The sequence below is a fragment of the Poecilia latipinna genome, unplaced genomic scaffold, assembly GCF_001443285.1.
Source record: "Poecilia latipinna isolate Pla-1442-1.1 unplaced genomic scaffold, P_latipinna-1.0 Scaffold1365, whole genome shotgun sequence".
Lineage (NCBI taxonomy): Eukaryota > Metazoa > Chordata > Actinopteri > Cyprinodontiformes > Poeciliidae > Poecilia > Poecilia latipinna.
The window spans coordinates 443,317-465,598 of record NW_015113981.1 but is presented as its reverse complement, the minus strand read 5'-3'; the positions used below and the strand labels follow the sequence as shown (position 1 = coordinate 465,598).

At 38.4% G+C, this 22,282-nt stretch overlaps 1 protein-coding gene across 1 annotated transcript in view; it reads left to right on the top strand.

Annotated features, from left to right (window-relative positions):
• tmem132e (transmembrane protein 132E) overlaps positions 1–22,282 on the top strand; it is a gene marked incomplete at its 5' end in the record, with an annotated part of 75,696 nt that overhangs the window by 47,445 nt on the left and 5,969 nt on the right. The window contains one exon of the mRNA XM_015056198.1: positions 17,942–18,136. Within this exon, the coding sequence (XP_014911684.1) occupies positions 17,942–18,136 (195 nt within the window). The remainder of the gene's footprint in view (positions 1–17,941; positions 18,137–22,282) is intronic.

The window sequence follows — 22,282 nt, the reverse complement described above, 5'->3', positions numbered from 1 at the left end:
CTGGAAGGAGTCAAAGTGGTTGGTTATTGTTAGGAAGTTATTTAATTGTTTAAAAACTGCTTTTTCAATAACTTTGATGATGAATGGGAGTTTGGAGATCGGCCGGTAGTTCTGCAGTAGTGATTTGTCTAGATTGTTCTTTTTTATCAGTGGTTTGATAACTGCTATTTTCAAAGCCTGGGGGAAAACACCTGCAGAGAGCGATGAGTTTATTATTTGGGTCAGATCATTAGCAACGACAGGCAGGACTTTCTTAAAGAAATGTGTGGGTAGGACATCCAGACAGCAGGAACTGGAGCTTAATTGACATAATTTCTTCTAGGGTTTTATAATTAAGTAGTTGAAATTGGGTCTTTTTTTCTGTATTTGTTGTGTTTAGGCACAGCATTGGTACTGTCTTTGGAGTGGATGTGCAGATTAATCCTCTGATCTTTTGAATTTTCTCTGAGAAGAAACTGGAAAACTTGTTGCAGGCAGCATTAGATTGAAGTTTAGGTGGTCACAGGACGGTTTCTGAGCCTGTCAACTGTTGCAAATAAAGCCTCCCTTGCATGTTTTAGTTTTGAGTGATAGTTACGTAGTCTTTCTTGATAAATAGCATAGTAAATGAGAAGTTGAGTTTTACGCCATTTCCGTTTGGCCCTACGGCAGAGTTGTCTTGCAGATCGAACAGTTTGTGCATTTCTCCATGGAGATTTCTTCCTACCAGACACAACCTTCACTTTAATGGGGGCAATGTAATCAATGATATCTGAAAGTTTGCACTGAAAATCATCTACCAACTTATCTACGTCATTACAGCTTAATGGTGAGGAAGAAGAGTAGATTTGATTAAATGTTTCTGCTGTGTTTTCTGTAAAAGTACGTTTTGTGATAGTAGCTTTTTGTATAAGTGGGTTAACGGATAAAGAACTTTCAAAAATAACAGCAAAGTGATCCGACAGAGCGACATCAGTTACAGAGACATTGGAAATATTCACACCCTTACTGATAACCAGGTCCAGTGTGTGTCCATGAGTGTGTGTTGCTTATTTGACATGTTGTGTTAAACCAAAACTCTCTAATATATTACAGAGCTTTTTTGCCCCTCGGTCTTGGGGGTTGTCAACATGAATGTTGAAATCACAGATAATTATTAAACAATCGTAATCATTGCATAAGGGAGATAGAAGCTCATTCTAGTCCGTAAAGAAATTTTCCACGTATGTTGGAGTTTTGTATAAAATTAGTGTCAAAGTTCGTTTGTGGCCTTTTACCTCAATTACAAGATACTCAAAAGATGTGAAATTACCCAGAGATTTTACTACAGTTTATAGTATTCTTAAATATTGAAGCCACGCCTCCTCCTTTTTTATGTTTTCTATTCTCGCTTAAAAAATTGTACGTAAGAGGCGCTGATTCAATTATTATGATTGGTTCATTATTGTCATTCAACCATGTTTCTGTCAGAAATAAAACATCAATATTATACTCAGTGATGAAATAATTAATTAATAGAGCTTTAGCAGAGAGAGAGCTGGTGTTTAAAAGCCAGTTTAAGTGACTTGGAGGCTGAAAGTTCTTCAGTCTGAGGTTCCTTTAGGCAGGGGATTAGTCTGAGGTTTGAATTAAGACCGCTGTTTTTTGTATTTCTGTTTTTTGTAACTTTTCTTGTAGTGATCCGGACAGGTATTGTCCTGTTTTGCAGTGTTGGTGGGCCAGACACATTCTGGAGGAAGACGGGTGTAAAGATAATGTCTGGACCCCGGTCTCAGACACAATATATATGTAAAGTGGTTTCTGTTCAAATATTTTCAGATTTATTCTGTTTTTACTTTTATTTGTACTCGACCATAAACACCGTGAAATATGCATGGTCTAAACAAATAAAACTAAATTCTTTTTCATGCAGGTGCTGACCCAGCAGCACCCTATATGGCTGCAGCTGCTTCAGCTCCTGGTAATATAATAAATTTATTGCTTAATTCAATATTTTCTTCTACAATAGCTCAAAAAGACAGTGTAAGAACAGTCTATGACCATCAGACTATGTTAATATTGAACAAATTCAGTCATCTGGACTTCATAAATAATATATTTTTAATAGTCTAATTCTGTAAAGACAAAATATGTCTGGTGGTCCAGCTCTGATTTACATATCTTGCTAAATTGCGGGTTTGAATATGGCAATACTTTCTTATAACAAAATAGACCTGCAGAAAGAAATTACTAATAAAATATCTTACATATGCATAGTTGTATGCTCTATATAGAGATTTTCCTTAGCTTTGATTGTATCTCTCACAATTTTGTAATTTATCATTGTGTCTTAAACTCCAAAAGCTGTGTGGCTTTGTTAATATTGTGTCCTAGAATGCGGTTAAATGTGCACTTTTCTTTTGAGCACCTGCTCCTTTAGTGGTCTCTGCACGGCCCTGCTGCTAGACTTCCACACAGACAGAACTCAGTCTGTCCGTGTGGGTAATAACACCACCAACATCATTTCTTTAAACACTGGTTCCCCCCAGGGCTGTGTCCTGAGCCCCCTGCCGTTTACCCTGATGACCCACGACTGTCGTCCCAGGTTTAACACCAACCTCATCATGAAATATGCAGACAACACAAAAATTATGGGACTCATTCAGGACGACAATGAAGTGAACTACAGAAAAGAGGTACAACATCTTGTGGACTGGTGCAGAATAAACAACCTGCTCCTGAACGTTGACAAAACAAAAGAGATCATTGTCGACTTCAGGAGGTCTTGACCCTATCACGCACTACTCCTCATCAACAACAAATCAATGGAGATCGTCAGCAGCACTAAGTTCCTGGGGCTGCACATTATAAACAACTTCAGCTGGACAACTCGCATCACTTCACTGGTGAAAAAAGCACACCAGTGCCTGCACTTTCTGAGACAAATGGTAAGAGCTTCGTCCCCCCTTCCATCCTCTCCACCTTTTACAGAAGAACCATTGAGAACCTGCTGACCAGCAGTATCTCCATCTGGTCTGGAAACTGCTAGGTGTCAGACTGGAAGTCTCTGCAAAGAGTGGTGAAGACAGCCAAGAGGATCATTGGGGCTCCACTCCCCCTAACCAGAGCATTGCACACAGATGCTGCTGAGCCAGAGCAAGTCAGATTCTCTCTGATTCCACCCATCCTCTCCAAAGTCTGTTCATCCGCTTGCCATCTGGGAGGAGAGTCCATAGCATCTGCTGCAGAACAGCCAGACTCAGAAATAGTTGTCTCCCACTGGCCATCAGATTGCTCAACAATCCCATCATGAAGACTGCATGTGACTGTTTGAAAATAGTAATTATTATTTAGATATTATTTAACTATAGGCACACATGTGTTTTGTGTGTGCTCTATTGGATGAGCGAGGACATTTCATTGCCAATTTTACTTATGTTTCTTTGTGCAATGACAATAAAATAAGTCTAAGTCTAAGTATCCCAAAACATAAAGAATCTACAGCCTGGCTTGGATCTAGAAATGGAGTTGATTGTCCATTCCCCAAGTTTGCCTACACAATATGCTGTTTGTCTGCATTACATATCATTGTATACTTTGATTTGTCTTATTTGATTTGATTTATTTATATTCCGGAAAATACAGTTCATGATCAAAAATTTAACATCTATATGCAATAGAAACTACAACGCATTTCTTACATTAGATGATATTTGATCCAGTATGAAATGTTTGCCAACAAATAATTTTGGTGGCACCAAAGAAAAGATCAGCTTTCTTTCTAGACCAGTGGTTCTTAACCTGGGTTCGATCAAACCCCAGGGGTTCGGTGGAGTCTTTGCCACGGAGGTAAAGACACACTGTGTAAAGTCGTGATGACGCCCTGCTTTGCCTTCACTTGCTGCAGAGGATCACGTTACATTGCTTAACCAATCAGAGCTGCGGAGCAGCACTGATTGAAGGAGTTTCACTCTCAGCATGGATTTGAACTTGTGTCTTTAATTACTTCAGCAAAATTCACCGTTTTTACCAAATTCTGTAGCTTTCGGTGTACTTCTAAATCTGCTCCTTAGTCGCATCTTTTCGGGGTTGCTACTGCCTCTAGTGGCGTGGGGGTGGTAACACAACTAATATAATTACATTACTAAATCAGAATACTGCAAAGTCTTTATTATTTATTATTAATTTTTCATTCTCTTAAGAATGTAGAGCTAATTAAATGATCTAAACAAGACCTTAAAGTGGTTCCAGTTTCTCTCGATGGCCAACATGTTGAAACTTTGGCAAATTTGGGTCGTTCCTGGACAGTCAGCTCAACTTTGCTGAAAACACTGACTATATTTTGAAAAACTGTTCTCAGAGACTCTACATTTTAAGAAGTCTTAGTCTTAGTCAAAGGGTGACCCAACTAGACTCTATGTCTTGAATTTGGGGGTTGGGGGGGGAATCATATTTTACTTATCACTACAGAAGGGTTCAATGAATGCACATATGAAACTGGTGGGTTTGATACCTCAAAAAAGGATAAGAACCACTGTACTAGACTGATGCATAAAAACCCAATTCTCCTCACTGCCGGTAATTGAATGTTGATTTTTTGCAAAAATAGATGCTGGTATTAATGCTATAAATTCTTCTGCATCAGCAGAGTAAATGGATCAGTTTGTCTGTTGTTGAGCTTTTTCAGCTAATCTGTAATAATGTTTACTGACCTTGCCCAAATTAAACTCAGCGTCCCACTTCGGTCTATTGGATTCGATCATTTTGGTCTTGCGTTGTATGGAACCATAGTACATCTTGGCATAGCTGTGAACAAAAGAGGAGCCATATAAAAGATGTGCTCACCAGGTTCCATAAGGTCTTTGTTTTTTACCTTTGCATCAACCCACCCGTCAGTTACTGAAAATTCATCTCCATATAGATTCCAGCCTTGAACAATGGTCACTGATAGAGTTCCCCTTGAGGCGCGCAGAGGGCAACAGTTAGAGGACAAATCAGGAGTAGATCCCTCACAGTGTGGCTCTTCGGGTAAAGTCCACAAAGCATTGTCCTCCAAATAATGTTCAATAGCAGCTTTGATCTCTGCCTTTTGTTCCTTGCTTGGTACGAGCTGATAGAGAGGCCGAAGGGAGTACGAAACAACATCTGGATGTTCTTTCAGGCTCTTTAGCCAGTTCATGTAACCTATGGAATCATTTTTGAAAATTGAAAACTCCCCCAACCAACCATTTCCTCCTGACACCTCTGTGAAGTGTTGGTGGAGACCAGAGCTGTAGCCAGTGGCAAAGTCCTTGTTTAGTAGGACACGGATGCAAGGCTTCTGGATACTAGAGAGTTTCATCTTCCCCAAGCCAACAGCAAAACCCATAGATAAACAGTTGTGGACCTGGGTGAAAGAACAGCACTGAGATTTTTCAAAAAAGCTGCTTTACACCAAACATTTACATAAACAGTCAGATACAAGCGGAGAAGAATATGTTCATGTAAAAATCCTCTGGAAATTAAAATGGACAAAACAAAACCATAACACTTATTTCTTAAAGTAGATTGTTGAAAGTGATAAACTTCATATTTGTGCTGCTTCATGTATTCGGTCATGATAAATTAGAATCATGGAAGTATCACATATGGTTGTGTAAAAATTTGTTGTTTTGTTACCTGACTTGAGGTTAACCCATTCATGGAGGACAAACAGCTTCGTGAAGATGTCACTCGTCTCAGTCGCCCTCCAAGATTAACCTAAAACAGGTTTAAATTTCTTTAAAATGCTTCACTGCAGAAAAATGTCTGTAACTAATTCACAATGTGTGTGTGAGTGTGAAAGTTCTCACCATTCTGACGTAGTGTGTGCCATAGGTCTGTATGAGCTTTCTATACTCGTTCTTAGTGGAGTAGTTGTATTGACTTGGCAGGAGGTCTACCTGCTGTTTGAACTCTAAGCTTAAGGGAGGTTTGGATGATAACATAAATCTAGACATCAAGACAAAATGAGACAATTATTTCTATAACCATGGCCTGTCCGAACTCAATGAAAAAAGTCTAATTTCCATCCTACCCATAATGACTGCAGGTGACACTGTGTATGCTGAAAGTGTAGCGATCCTCTTCGATCTTTTGTGAAACAAACTTGTAGGTATTGGAGCCGGTTCCTCCCACATCGAAGTTGTCAAGCAAAAACTTTTCAATTTCCAAGCCACCCTGATGAAATTCAGACAACACATGTAGTTTATATGGTGTTAAACAAGAAGCCATTTTTTTCTATCACAATTCTAATCACTTACTTCAGTTCTAACTGGATGCAAACTAAAAAGATAATAAAATACTTGGAAGAGCACATATGAACTGAAATGAAATGGTGAAATAAGGAAAATCAACCAGCATAGTCTCTATCAGAAAGGGTTTATATCAGAGAGTTGTCAAAACTCAGGGCTGCATTGAAAATATTCTGAAATGTTCAGCTTTGAGATGTTTCTTACCGTCCAATCATTGGTGTCTTGGGATGTGTAAGCCTGAACCAGAGAGCTGTTGGGACAATTTAAAGGAAGTAATTATTATTAAAATCTATGCAGTTCATTTTTAATAAGGTAGTTATGTTTTCTAGCTTAGTGAAATTGTTGATTCAGCTATTGTCATTTTAATGCGTAGGAATTATTAGACAGGTATTCTGTTGTTCTGCCCTCACTGTGTTTCCATGTAACTGTTGTGCAGATAGATAAGCGTATGTAACTTTAATTGACGTTGCTTTTACTGCCAAAAGAGTGAAATGACAAATAAAGATGAAAAGCATGACTCATAATACAAGCGTAGTGAAATCATACAAATACTAAATACTTAATACTGTGTAAATAAAATATCACAATCAGCCTTACAAACATCAGTCTTTTTCAACATAAATGCCCACAGATATAGCCCAATGTTGCCTCAAACATAATAAAATAACACGAAATATTACAAGCAGTTCTTTCTGTAAACAACAAAACAGGATGAAGAATGCTTAACTGAGGACTGATGAACTGCCTGTGTCAGCCATTATACACAAAGACATAATATAAGGATAGACGCCTCATGGACCGCTCTCGCCTATTGTCGCTGACGAGATTTAGGGCGGCCATCTTGGAGAGGTACACCACTCCACTCTGCGTTATGTGTTTAGCAGGCACAATGACGTATCAGCGCATTTAATTGATCTCATAACACACTTTTTTGTTACTGGAAACCATATTCAAACATCTATCAAAGAAACATTTATAAACANTTGGAGTGGATGTGCAGATTAATCCTCTGATCTTTTTAATTTCCTTTGAAAAGTAATGGAAAACTTGTTGAACAGAAAATTCCACGAATCAGAGAAACCTGGTGAGAGATGGAGATTTAATCTGAAGGATTAAGGAATTGAAGGAGAACTAACAGGCCAGATTTGAGCAAAATTCACTGCTGGTCCTCAAATCAGAGATTATTCCTTCATATCTGCAAACATATCTCATCCACAGACAGACAGCAGGACAGAAATAAACTCACCTGCACGATTCATTCAGCTTTTGATGTACAAAGTTTAAAGTTGTGCTTCAGAGTTTTTGTTTAAGCTGACCCACAAATGTCTCAGAGGATTTTATGCTAAAACAATGTGATAGTGCTCCGTCAGCAGCAGTAGGAAGAAGTAAAGTCTTGAAATATTTAAGTTTTACCATTTGCCTCTCTTACAGCTGCAGCTAAAATATATATGAGAGCATCTTCCTAAGTGATTGTAAACATGCTAATTCTTATTTGCCGCCTGTCAGCTTTCATCTTCCTCTGACTATAAACTTTGACGTGTTCAATAAATTTGAAAGAGTCCCAAGAAGGCCGTTGTATCTTGGAGACTCTGCTGCAAAGCTCTGCAGCTGTCCGGGGAACTCTCTCACCACGCAGGTGGTCTGCAGTGGCTTATTTTGCAGTTGGACCATCTGCTTACTTTGCGTTTGTGAGAAGCAGTACAACAGCAGTGAAGTTCAAAACGTGGTAAAAGTTTGTCATTTTTTTTCTTGCATTTTAAGTAGTTACATTTGTATTTCATCAGTGCATCCTCTGAAAGCGAAGCACTTTGTTTTGTGAGGTGCACATTAAGAAGCACGACGCATCTTTGTGCTCGTCATTGTTAATTACCTTGATGGAAAGCGTAATAAAATGCCCGTCATTTCTTCAGGATGAAGGCTGGAGCTTCCAGCAGACATGCTGTACTCAGGTAACATTGACCTGCCATTTAAGTCCACATTAACAAACAGGACAAGTTTCACGTCAACAGACCTGTTGTGTCTTAAACTGCATGTTCTTTTGGGACTTTATGCAAATGCAGCATTTTGAAAATGATCTCACAGCGGCACGTAATGCTTCATAATACTTAAGCTCTGCCTTCATCTCCAGACATTATAGATTTAGACAGATAAAAATTCAAATTATGTTTTCTTTTCTCATTTTGCTTGAAGCATTTTGTGTTTTCATGCACATCCGAATATGTTGGTTTATCTTTTGTAATATCAAGGATAAAGGTTCAGTAGGGGAAGAATATCTGTGTTAAAAATGAATACAAGGCCACAAAACGATCAAAATATGGTCAAAAATATTGTTTTCAAAGTAATCTCGCTGGGGAAAAAACGCAAGCCTAATTTCCAAGTTGCATAAATATGCTGTTACATTTGTAAAGTTACACAGTCAACATTAACAGCAATAATTATATCATTTAGCCTTTCATGGGAGAAAAATAGGGGTTCATTTTTCAAAGTCATATTTTCATTGTTATTTATGCATTTATAAATATTTAGCTCAGAGCTAAATATTTAGGTAACTAATTAAATGAGTAGCTACCTAAATATTGAGAAATATCTGAGAGAGAAATATTTTGCTTACAAACTAAATATTTAGGTCTCTGCTTAGCCTTCCTCTGTTAGAATGGAAGTGTAACGTTGTTGGTTTACTGCTGAGAAAAATCTTGTAAATGTATAGATTTAGGATCGTTAGCAGAAGCTGAAGGAGTCTGTGATGGAGGAATTTGTTTTCTCACGAGGAATAAATCTCTTATTTACATCAAACCCTTTCTTTTTAAATTCGTCTTACTAATTTGGGCTCTGAAGATTTATTTTAACCTAATAAAATAAATGGGATTCCATCAAGCTATAATTTGTTTCAAGACACCAGTGAAACCCACAGTGGCAAATTCATAATTTTGCAAAGACACAAGAAATTTCTGTTTTTTGTCTTTTACTTGCATTTAACAAAGAGTGCATAGTATATTCCTCTTGAAACAAGTTTTTCTTCCAAAATAACTGAGATTTACGTGTCAAGGAAAATATTGTTTTTGTTTATTTTTTTTCAGAGTACAATCCCATTTCCAGCAGGTGGAATCTGTCTGAATGGTCTTTATAAACTAAGATAAAACCACATCTTCATCCTGGTAGTACCAGGAGGGAGCAGGGTGGGAAAAAAGACTTTGACTCTTAGAAAATATAAAGTACTTTCATGGTGGGTTCATATGTCAAATTCTGTTTGATAAGATTTCCCACCAGTTTCCCAATCAGGCGTTAGACCTTGTTTTGCAACATGCAGGGCAAATCCAGTCTCTCAATTAGTCTGAATGGCATTACTGCAGCTCGACTCTGACTAACAGAAACTTTTGTACCAAGTCTCACGGAGCACAACTCCAACTTTAAAGCTGCAAGATTTACATTGGTCTAATTAACTTTCTTGAAACTCACAAGTTAGAATTTTCTTAAGAGCCAAAAGGCTGCAGCAGAATAATGATCCCTTCTGGCGGTCTGCTTACAGTTTTACTTTGAGTTGATGTGTTACTGGTTGAAGTTGCATATGTAACGTTTATAAAAAAATATATTTTTTACATATTTGTTAAAAACTGTCATCATTTTGTGACAGAATGTTATGAGACAGATAACATGTGAAAAGATTGATTTCCTTCACCCCCTTCCTCAGCTATTCTTGCTGCCTGAAGATAAAAACAGCCAATCATAGCCAGGAGGAGGGTCTTAGTGCTGCCAATCAAGTTTATGTACTCGCCGCTAAATGTGCTAATGGTGGAGAACCAACTTTCTGTTACAGGACAACCGTTTATCTGCACACATCGGTGGCTATGCTAACTAGCTTAAGCAATCATGACAGACTGTGCTAGCTATGATTAACAAGCCTAAGACCCACCTCCTGGCTCTGATTGGTTGGTTCTATGTAGAACTAGGAGAAGCTGGAGGAACTTGATTTTTTTTGTGTTTTTTTTTAGGTTATTAAACTGTTATTAAACAGTTTCAACAAGTATAAAAAAATAATTTTTTTCTGCAGCCTTAAAAGGTGACCCATCTCCACAATTAGCAGCAGGAACATGTTAACTCAGCGTGCATGAATGAACTTTCAGCTGATATTCTGTAGCGACTTGAAGGATGACTTATTGGAAGCAGTATTGGAGGAGAGAAAAGCAGAGGTGCATGAGAACAAGGTGACATAGTTTGACGCTGTATGAGTGAGCGCTCAGCCAGCAGAGAGTCTCAGCTGGTCGGCGTCGATCTGCTGTTTGGGCTCATCATCCATCTTCAGTTTTGCTTCAGCATCAGTGAGATTTTGCATGGGATGAGCTTCACAAAGTGACAGACGAGCTTTTTGTTTCTGGAGCTTCACTGACAAACGAGGAACTGGAGCGGAAAAAGCTAAAGGACCTAAACTCATAATAACATGAAGACAGAAAGGAATGCTGATGACATGGTTATTCAGCAGCCTTAAATCAATATGTTTCATGTAGTGAATCTTCAGGTGAGAATCTGTGTTTGTTTTCAGGGAAATTTTCAAATGGTGGTTATCAAGACTTTATCACCCACATTTGTATCAAAAGTTCCTAAGTGAATCCATTACATACACTAGAGGTGTTCAAAGATGGCAACTTAACATTTTTGTGGGTCACAAAATTTATTAAGAATATAAATATGAATTTATTTTTGACATCTCAGACAAGCAGAAGATGAATGAATCAGCCCTAACACTCCGACGTTCTCTCAGCTGTTTCTTTTAAGGAGCCAATAGACGTCTTTGCACCAACTCAGCTGTAATGATAAACCTGACCGTTTAGCAAACAGTCGACTTTATTTGTGAATTTGTAATCGAACTCTAATGCAGAGAAATAAGCAAACTGCACTCCGTCTAAAAATCTCGGCTCAGTTTGGTTGAGGTGAACTCTGGTCCGGTCTGAATGCATGTGAATGCCCAGCGGACAGGAGACCGCTCCAAAAGCAGGACGTGAACTACAACGCAGGGCATCCTGGAGAAATACAACCCCAACAAATGCACGTGTCCAGGGCTGACGGGAGAAACGGTTCATTGTCTTTTCCCAAGAACAAAAGAAAAATCCTCCAACCGCTAAACTCTGACAGCACTCCATTTTGGTTTACATTCTGTGAAGTCATGCTCATGTCTTCTTCAGAGATTTTTGTGTCGTTTCCTTCAGGGGTTCTTGTTGCAGCTTCCCAAAGGCCAGCATGTCGGCAGCTTTTCCATAGGCTTTGATTCGTTTGAGACAGCGCAGTGTGAAAGCAAACCACACCAGCTGAAAATATGACAAATGATGCAATTTTGGTTGCTAATTGAACCAAGTCCACCAGAACTTCAGGTGTAAAAACATCTTTACTTTTTATTGATTTTAGCCACAATAGGATTCTTATGCACCAATCCTGAATAGTGTCTCACTTGTTTCTTGCACAAAGCCAAACACACTAATACAATTCTTCTAAATAAGAATATAATATGACCACGTCATTTTACATGTGTTCAATTTGGAGTCATGATTAAGCTTTTTATCTTATTTATGCCGATGTTGTTCCAATCAGCAGCACTTCCTCCCCAGAACGCACCCCATCCCAAAACAATCTGTTTTTTTTTTTTTTTTGTGCAGGCTCTGTGGGAAACATGGGAAATCAGTAACTGTGGTAAAAGAAAATGAGGCAATCTGGAAGAAAATGAAGACCAAATTGCTTGCACTTCATCGGCGCGTGCTCCTTGGAATACATCACAAACAAATTAACAGTCAGGGAGAGAGTCTCTCGTGGGTTTTCATTTTTAATGTTTCAAATGCTCGTTTTAAGTCTAATTTCCGACTGAACGGAGCAGCTTTCATTGTGGCGTAATATTTTAAAATCAGAAAACTGCATCAGTGCCAGGAGAGTAAATAATAAACTTCACCAAGCTGTTGTGTTTTTGTTCTGATTTTTTTTTTTTTTTAATCTCTTATTCACTTGTCTGAATAATTAGCTTGAAACTTTGAACATTAGTTATTAGTAAACCTTTTCTATATTCACTCTTGGGTGTTTCACTGAACTCCAGCATCTCAGCCTCATTTTTATACCAATTATTAATAGATTTAAAGCTGACAGCCTGAATTTATTTGAATACTAAAGTTGTCCCAAATTTTCTCCAGCTTCAAACAATTAAAGTCCTATTTTAAACTCAGACTCTTAGATCATGTTGACTAAACTGTTTATAGAAAAACATTTTATGTCCCTTTCACATAAAGATGTGCAAATGAGTTCATTTCCTATGGGTGGGGATAAAACTTCATAGTTTTAACAAGACAAATATATTTATTTAGTGTTGCATGTTGTAAAAACCAACGTGTGGAGATGTGATAATTATGTGATCAAAGGTAGCTCTGTGAAAAGTTGAATTTAGGCATAGGCATTTGGATTTAACATCAAACAGGAGTTAATAAACACCATCTTAACTTTCATCGCTACATAAGTGGGTTCCAATTTACCATTTAATAATTAAACAATCAATAGACTTTTGGAGCCAAATGATTTAATAGTCTGATTTAAGAGAAATTAAAGTATATTTGTATTGAACTGTATAATAAAAAAAAATCCAGATGAGCTCAGACTGAACCAAACCAAATAAACCAGAGAAAGCTGCGTAACAAAAATCACTTCTGAATCTGGGTGAGCTTTCACAGGGAAACAGCTGTGAGAGCTAAGAAACGACTTCCAGCTGAACAGGAAACGGGTCCTGATGCTCACAGTCCATTACAGCATAATGTCAAAAACTAGTCATGACAGCACCCTGAGCTCCTTTTTGCATTTGGGAGAAACTTCTGACAGAAATCCAGGGGAAATCATCAAAAACAACTGGTAAAGTCAATAAGAACCATATCAACAGGTAATAAAAGAGGTAGAAATTTGATGGTGAGTGAGGAAGACTTTAATGGCTAATAAGTCACCTTCCTGAACACACATTGTTTCCCTGACAAAAGCAACTAGAAAAGATGGTCTAGATAAAGTTTAAAATGTTGAAACATGAAATATTTCTAATTGAAAACAATGTTTGAGTCTTTTTGGGGTGAATTTTGTTAAAGACGATCTCAGAGTGAAGTTTAAGGTGTAAATTTGATCTGCAACATGTAATTCATCATAAGAGTTGGTTTTGTTTGAGTACTGTAAAAACACTAAAACTTACCAAGTATTTTGTCTAGTTTCTAGTGAAAATATTTTAATACATTTGAAATAAAGCAAAACTAATTTACAAGTAACTTTTCAGCACAATATAGGAGCTTGTTTTAGGTCAATAATTCCTGAATATTAGTGAAAAAAGTTCCAGCTATAAGTGAAACCATCTCCCATTGCAACAAGATTTTTTCCCATATCTTAATTTTAAATGTCTGTTTCACTTATGGCAGACTAACTCGTACGTTTTCGTCAATATTAAGGGAGAATTTACTTAAAACTAACTCTTATATTTTTGGTGAAAAGTTACTTATAAGTAGTACTCGTCTTATTTGTGTAATTATATATTTGTACTAGAAACTAGATTAAAAATACTTGGTAAGATTTTGTGTATTTGAAGTGAATAAAAACTGAGAAATAAATATCTAAACAATATGCTTCAGATTGAATCATAACCTGGCGGAAGATCAGTTTCTGTGATTAAATTTCTCAGTTATATAATCGATGCACAATGTGGCGTCTCTTTTCAATTTGTTTTGACATTTGGACATAGTTCCCAGTATTGATTTTTTTTTTCTTTTTTTTTCTTTTTTTACAGTGTTAGATTTTCTTTTTAGTCACTTTAATTGGCCCTTGAAAGCATCGGCTGCGGCTGGACAGAATGTGAAGCAGCAGAAAATCAATTGCAGGCAAATATTTTTTTTTATTTTGCAGTCATGCTCCATCTGACCTCGTTTGGATCACATGTTTTCACACACAAACTGACAATCTGTTTGCTCTGAGAAATCCCTCATGTCGCTGTCCTTATTAGCAAATAGACTTTGGAGCTTCACTTAATTTAACTGTTGGGCAAATTCGTCCCCAGAAACAGAAATGGAAAGTTTTAAAATCAGGAGTTTTGAAACGAACTCCCTGCAGAGCGTGATCCATCATCCAGCTGAGTTTTCCTCCAGATAGACTTTAAGAGTTTATTTTATTCATCCATTTACCATCATGCCTTGGGGTTTTGTGGTCTCACAATCTCGTGCACGTATGGGTTTGTGTACGAGACCATGTCTGTAACTCCCTTTTTTTTCTGGCACATTAATCCATCACAGCGATATGCCAATGGAGGTGGACCGAGGCGGGAGAATTTCATAGCCTCTAGGAATGTCCAACTATATAAATTTCCACTGATATATTAATATCTTCATATGTCCTGTGGTACTATTGATGCAGATAGTAAATGCGGTAGAAACAACGCAATATTTCTGCAGTGTAGATGGTTTCCGAATATAGAAGAGTAGAAGACGTGAAAAAAACAACAAAAGTTTATGCTTGAAAGGAAGATGGGTGAAGCAAGAGGACTAGAGGTCACAGAGTTTAATTATCTGGGGTCAACCATCCGAAACCACAAAAGAGTGGAGGCAGGATGCGATTGTACACTGCAAAACGTCAAAATCTTACCACGTTTTTTTTGTCTAGTTTCAAGTTTAAAATGTTAGTACAATGTAATAAGACACAACTAACTTACAAGAAACTTTTCAGCAAGATTTAGGCTCTTGTTCCACTTGCAGATTATTTCACTTAAAGCAAGACATTTTCCCGTGTTATCAGTGTAATAATCTGCCAGTGGAGATAGAACCTTTTTCATCAATATTAATGAAATATTTACTTAAAAACAAGTTTGCATATCTTGCTGAAATGTTACTTTGTGTTAGTTTTATCTTATTTAAAGTGTACTAAAATATTTGTAGTTGGAAGAAGACAAAAATATTTGGTAAGATTTTGTCTTTTTTTAACTGAAAGCTAGCTGCAAGAGTGAAAGGGACTGTTACAGTTAGACCTGCTGTGATGTACGATTTGGAGGAGATGGTGCAACTGAAAAATACAGGAAAGGCTGATGATGTTCAGATTTCCATTAGGAGCAACACAAATTAAGAGGAAGAGAAATGAGATCAGACTGAACATATGGAGACAAATTTAAAGGGGCAATGCTGAGGTGTTTTTAGCATGCTGCAAAAGCACAAAATCTTACAACGTTTTATAGTTTCTAGTGCAAATATCTTAGTACAGAAGTTCCCAAATGTTCCTCAAACAACACTAGCTTCTGGCTGGGCACCCCCTTTAGAAATCCTGCAATACAATACAAAGAAACACTGACTTTTAGAAGGTTTCTCACCTTTAGTCACTATTCAATAATTATTAAATTTGTTTGGCATAAATCCTTCCTCATTCCCTGCAAAAATACAAAATCTTACAAAGTATTTTTGTCTAGTTTCTAGTGGAAACATTTTGATAAGCCTAAAATAAGACTAAATTAACTTACAAGTGACCTTTCAGCAAGATACAGGCGTTTGTTTTAAGTCAATAATTCCTTCATATTGATGTAAAAGTGCTACTTGCACTGGCAGATTATTTCACTTATAACATGGGAAAATATCTTGCTTTAAGTGAAATAATCTGCCATTGCAAATAGCACTTTGTCATCAATATGAAGGAATTATTGACTTAAAACAAACTCTCATACCTTGGTGAAGAGTTACTTATGAGCTAGTGTCTCATTTTAAATGTACTCACAGCATGTTTTAGTGTTTTTAATGTAAAATCAACAGCAGCAGTAAAACATGGCTCAGAACATGTTGCAAAAAGAACAATATGGGAAAGACGTCAATTAAAATGGATGAGCTCAGTTTTGAATCTGACTACTGTAGTTTGAAATGCTGGTTTAGGTCAGCTTTGCTTCTCAAATGCCAAGGTTAAGAGCCGTTTAATGCATGAGAGCAGAAAGCTGAGGTAATGGTGGCAGAAGGCAGAAGGTGACGGCGAGACTGCGAGGGCCTGCTGCAGGAGCAGGGAGGCCGGGGAGCGGACTGGGCGGAGGTCAGGAGGTGACGAGCTTCAAAACCATAACCTTAGCACCAGAGATGACTGAGCAGAGTGGGAGAAAAGCTCTGCTTCACGCAGGTAGAGGCAGAGAGGGGGAGTTGAGGAAAAACGGAGCTAACAGAGCTTCGAAAATGCACAAATAGAACATGCCTCTCTGTGTTCCTCCTCTCCAGACATCGAACAGATGCTTCAGAGCTGTCAGATAAATAAGATGTGGTGCACAGCTGGAACATCTGTCCATTGTCTCCTGAGTTATTTTAGCATTCCAGTTAGATGTGCACAAATTCAGATCCAGCACATGAACCCACTTTGGCAGCTTTTATTCATTTAAAAAGTTAGAATGATGGTTTTGATGACAGCAGATAAAATGTACACTTTTCTTAGCTGATTAAGCAGTGAGTACATGAGGTTGATTGGCAGAGCTAGGACCCTCCTCCTGCCTCTGATTGGCTGCATTTCTTCAAATGGCAACAGCAGCACAGGGAGGAGGTGTAGGAGATCCATCTTTTCACAGATTATCTGCCTCATAACAAACTCTAACAGCAAAAAAAGCAGTTTTTCTAAAAGTCTCATACTGCAGCTTTAAAGCTACATTTTTGTTTTAAAAATGTTTTTAATTGACCTGTTTAAAATTAAAATGCAAGGAAAAAATAAAAAAACAGGCAGGTTTAATTTTACTTCACAAAAAATTATGTTAATTTTTTTAAAGTGGCCCTCTCTCCCAGATTCCGGTGGTGGAGAGGAAGACGGGCCCCAAATCATGTTCTGCTTAAGGCCCCATACAATCTTGGGCCGGCCCTGCCCGACCCAGAAGCTGGGGAAGAATGAAAACATTGACCCTATGATGGGCTCTCTCAGGTGCCCCATCTTTACCGCTTTGCTTCCATCAGATGGAATATTTGCTCGTCATATTGGCTGTAAATCAGATGAGGTTCGGGTGTGTTTTGAACGGCCGCCGGTTGCTTCAAGGCTTCGGCTGGTGGTAATTTTGGAAGCTTGTCAGACACCGAACGCTCGGCTGCCACCACAGCTGCAGCTTTCACACGCTTTCCGACTCTGGAGTTATAAAACGCTCCAGATGAAGCTGGAATTGATTTCCCCGTATGACTTTAAGAGCGAGGCCACTGCTTGGCTGAATGGCTCTTCTCTGCGATAGCTGTCCCTCATGACCTCGGCCTGCAACGGCGAAGTGAAATGGTGATATTTTATAAGTGGCCAAAGGGGCTTTGTGCAGACGCCTATCAAAGGGCTGGGATTATCCATGACACTCAGATGTGTGTGTGTGTATTTTTTTTTTCATCCAGTCGTCACTGTGAGACATGCGTTTACAGCTTCACGTTGTTATTTGCTGTCTGGTAGCAGCTGATGGTGATGGACTCCGTCTCAAGTGGGGTTTTTTTATCGTTCGGTTGTTGTTGTTTTTTTTTCATCCTCCCACTTTGATAGACTGAGAGGCATTGACACATGGATTCAAGACACGCTGCAACAAACAGAAGCACACAGCACTTTAATCTAAAATTGGCTTGTCATGGGCTTTATGAGTTTCACAAAGACAATAAAGCTGTTGTCTATTCTGGACTAAAGCGACGTTCGTCCCCCCCCCTCCTGTCATGTGGAGACGCAATAAATAAAAGCACTTCATCTTTTCTTCTCCGCAGGTGGAGTCTCCGCTGGCAGTGGACGCGGTGCTGGGCGAGGCGTCGTTCTCCGTCACAGATGACAAGGTTTCCATCACGGAGCTGCGGGTTCACACCGTGTCGGGCCTGACCCTGTCCCTGCAGCCCAGCCCCGGCAACAGCCACACCATGGTCGCCAAAGCGTCCGGTGTCCAGACACTCACGGCCCTCAAACAGGTAACAGCAGCAATGATCGGCCAGAAAGGAACAGGCAACAGCTGTTTGGATGAGGGAAGTAAAAAAAAAAAGTATCTGAACTAATCTGATCCAGTATGAAAAAGTTAACAGCAGGGATTGTGTGTGCATGTGTGTGTGTGCGCATGTGCGTGTGTGTGTGTGTGTGTGTGTGTGTGTGTGTGTGCTTGTTTATGTTACCCATTTAGAAACCTATTGATATAGTCACTCACTTTCTAAGGAGACAAGATTTCAGCTTACATTTTAGCATTACATTTGTTTTAGCAAACAAAAAAATAATTTTTACCATAACAGTTTAGCTTAAATTTTATTATAACATGATAAACACAAACTTCTGTTTTTTTTTTTGTTTTTTTTTCGCATAAAGTTATTGTTACCATAAGTTTTATTTTTGCCATAACTTCTGTTTTAGCATAAACTTCCATTTTTACATGGGTTTCATTATGATTTTGTATTTTGTTGACCTTCCTGGGCCACCGTAACAAAATGAAGCTAAAGCGAAAGACTCGCCAACATTAAGGTGGATCTTTTGAACCATGTCAGACTGTGCTCTGTCACTACTGGAATTAGTGTTAACATATAAAACAACAAAAATTCAAATTCAAACATTCAAAATTTGCTGCAGTGTAATGCCATTGGCTTACTATGGAAAAAGAAGCCCAATCACTTTTTGTCCATGAACCAAAGTTAGCCTTTTCTCTAACTCGTTCTGTTCACACTCCGTCTATCTGCAGTTATTTGGCTACACAGGGAATGTCTTGGTGAAAATAAAACTGGGACGGCTGCGTTGCTGCAGGCGGACCTTGGTCAGTGAGAGGTTTTTGGAGAGTTGAATGCATGATTTCTCCCTGGACATCTGGAGTTGGCCCTTTTCCCAGTGACAGAGAAGCTGCAGGGATTGCTCATCTGGACACTGCACAAACACCAAATCTTACCAAGTATTTTTTTTTGTCCAGTTTCTAGTGCAAATATTTTAGTACACTTGAAATCAGACAAAACTAACCAGCGTGTAAGTTTTCAGGACGATTTAGGATCTTGTTTTAAGCCAATAATTCCTTAATATTGATTTTTTAAAAGTGCTAGCTCCACTGGTAGATTATTTCACTTATAACAATACATTCCTCCCATGTTATAAGTGAGTCGATACTTTTTCATCAATATTAAGGGATTATTTACTTAAAACAAACTCTCATATCTTGTTTTAACCAAACAATATATAGTCAGTTTAGTCAGCTTAGTCTTATTTCAAGCGTACTAAGATATTTTCCCAATAAACTATGTAAAAATACTCACATTTGTTGTTTTTTCAGTGCAGCCCAATCCTGTAAGCATCACCGCCACATCATGTCGATGTCCAGAATGCTTGGTCATTTTTATCAACATACAAATGAAAGATGATATTTAGTTTCTGCTTATTTAAGTATTTAATTCCGATTCATGTATTTACTGTCCACAAACTTGAACAAAATTATATTATAAAAAATGCAAACAAACTAACTGGTCACTAATAGAATACAGAATCCTTCAGTATCAAGACCTCAGACATTTTTATAATAATTCCTTGTCTATTTCAACCGAGTGGTGAAATAAATTTGTTCCAAAGGTTGTCAACAAGCATGCAGCAGTTTCTCTTTTAAGCAGTGAAGTGCTTAATGTGCTGTCAGTGTTCGGCAGCAGTCAGGGAGGATGCCAGATAAAAGCCGAACTAATAAGTTTCCACTCTGTTCCTTTACAGCAAACTCAATACTAACTGAGCCTGGAGCAAAAACACTCCTAAAATATGTCCAAATGTATTCCACAAGATAGATTTTGCTCTTCAAATTAACAGCAACAATATGTAGATTTTGTTTTATTTGTTTGTGCAAAGCAAAAGGCATAGAGAGGGAGGTGGATCTGTGGGAAGGATTAATTGGGATCCTTGCTTCACCCAGAATAGAACGTGAACATATGTTCACCCTCCTCCAATGTTGCTAAAAATGCAGCAACATCCACACTGAGCATGAGTGAAGGAGAAGCAGGCATTAAATCCCAATTTTTCCTGCTTTCCGCTTCTCGGCCACCTTGAAATTTAATTATTGTAATGTATTGTCCTAAGTGCTCTCCAAGGCCAGGCCGTAAAAGGCAGCCAATTCCTCCGGCGGCACATCTCTCGCCAGGCTGCTGGCTGAAGCTATTTCAAGCCATTTGACTTCGTTTCACTGGAAAACTTTCTAAATGTCCACTATTACTGTAGAAATGAATGAAACACATAAATCCTGATAGACGTTTACCAACAAAAGCCGCCTTTTCATTTTTCTCCATCGTAAACCAAGTGCAAGTTAACCCTAAATCAACTTTCTTTTGCTGATAAACTAGGTTATCTAGGGTTCTATCTTTATGTTTCTGTGCAAATTATGACATTTTTGTTTAAATTTGTTTAGTTCTGCAGTATATTGCCTAAAATCATCTCAGTGCTGCCCTCCTTTGGTTGAACAGTGGTTACTGCAGATGAATAATCCTGTGTGTTTTAGCGGCCCAGCTTGGTTATCGTTTTTGTCTGAGTGAGACATAGAACTATCTCACTCAGACACAGCACAAGTGGAAAGTCAGGAGTTGGAATAGTGAGCATCACCGTGGCGATAGTCGCTAGACTAATCCCTTCTGCTCATCCCCACACTTGACCACGCCCCCTGTATGTCTTGACTCCACCCACTTTGACATTTTTCTAATTTTGTCAGGGTGGGTTATGCTTCCACAGGTGGATAAATTACACTTGAAATAATAGAATCTAAGTCATTTTATTCACAATCTAAGATGGTACAAATATTTGCTCAACTCATGCATATTTTATAATGCAGTCTGTTCCGTTTAGGCATGTAATAAGAGTGAAACTTAATCAAATGAGCTCATTTAAATGATGACATTATATGGATTTATAAAAGCAAATGGTTCAGATTCAGTGCATTATTTATAATCACAGCCAGATTATTGCTTTTTTTTACTGAGATGACAGGTTTGCCTTTTTAGAATTGTGTCTCCGAACCTGAAGCAAAGTGGGTGTACATCTGATAGACGCCTTCAGAAATCTGTTGAAACAAAATCCTGCCTCTCTTGTCATCTGTCCGACTGGATGTTAGCTGACGTTTAAGCAAGCTGCTAACCATCAAATGCTGCCTGATTACAGGGATGGCAGGACTTTGTGGCACATTTTCAACCAGTCTTTCTCCAGAGGGAGTACGGACGTAAAGAGTGAAAGAAAAGAAGAGATGAGACCATCGTGGTCGATAAACACAAAGAGACAGACTCATCATTTGATACACGTACTGATGGTGCATCTTTGTCGGCACCTCTTCTTTACCAGCACAAACAAAGTCAACCTTTAAGTTGGTTTGTTCTTGTGTGCATCAGAGACAAGAAGTTCCTTTGCATGTTAAGACTTTAATTTGGGGAGGACTGTCCGGTTGTTTCAGAAAATCTCCTGAGGTTTAGGGTAATGGAGTGAGTCCAGACTGTCAAAGATGCTCAGAGTTGGGAATTTGAAAGTTCCTCTGAATGATATAAATACAGGAAGAGTTCACAGCTTGTCATCAGAACTGCTCTCCTCTATTAACCCTTTAACAAAAATTTTACCAGCATTTCACTGAAAAGTGTAGCTCCTACAATGAGCTCAACAGATACGCAGTTCCACCATGTGTTTGCTCATTTCTGCTGGCTAGTCTGAAGGAGCTAAGTCAGGAAGGGCTGCTTTGTGAGGTAGAAGCTTGGAATCTGCAGTTCAGAGGAGGAGCTGTGCCTCAAAGGCGGGGCTAGGACCACCCAGGCATTTTGCTTAGATGAATTGTTGCCTTGGCGATTAAAGGATTTCTTAAACATGCATAAAAGAATAAATGCAACACTTCAGGTATATTTTTTGTGTGAGGCTAAGTTGATTTTACTTGATGTTTCCCCTTTAACAAAACATTGGAGTTAGCCACGGTCCACGCTGAAGAACTAGGTTTTCTTGGTAATCGATTTTCTGTTGTGAACTGATTTAAACAAAAAATAGTATCTAATGAAGATGCATTTTAAGCCAAGTATCCTGTATGAGCTGTATCTTTGGTGCAGTAAATGATGTTGCTGCTCTGTCTCGGCTACAAGTTAATGACGCAA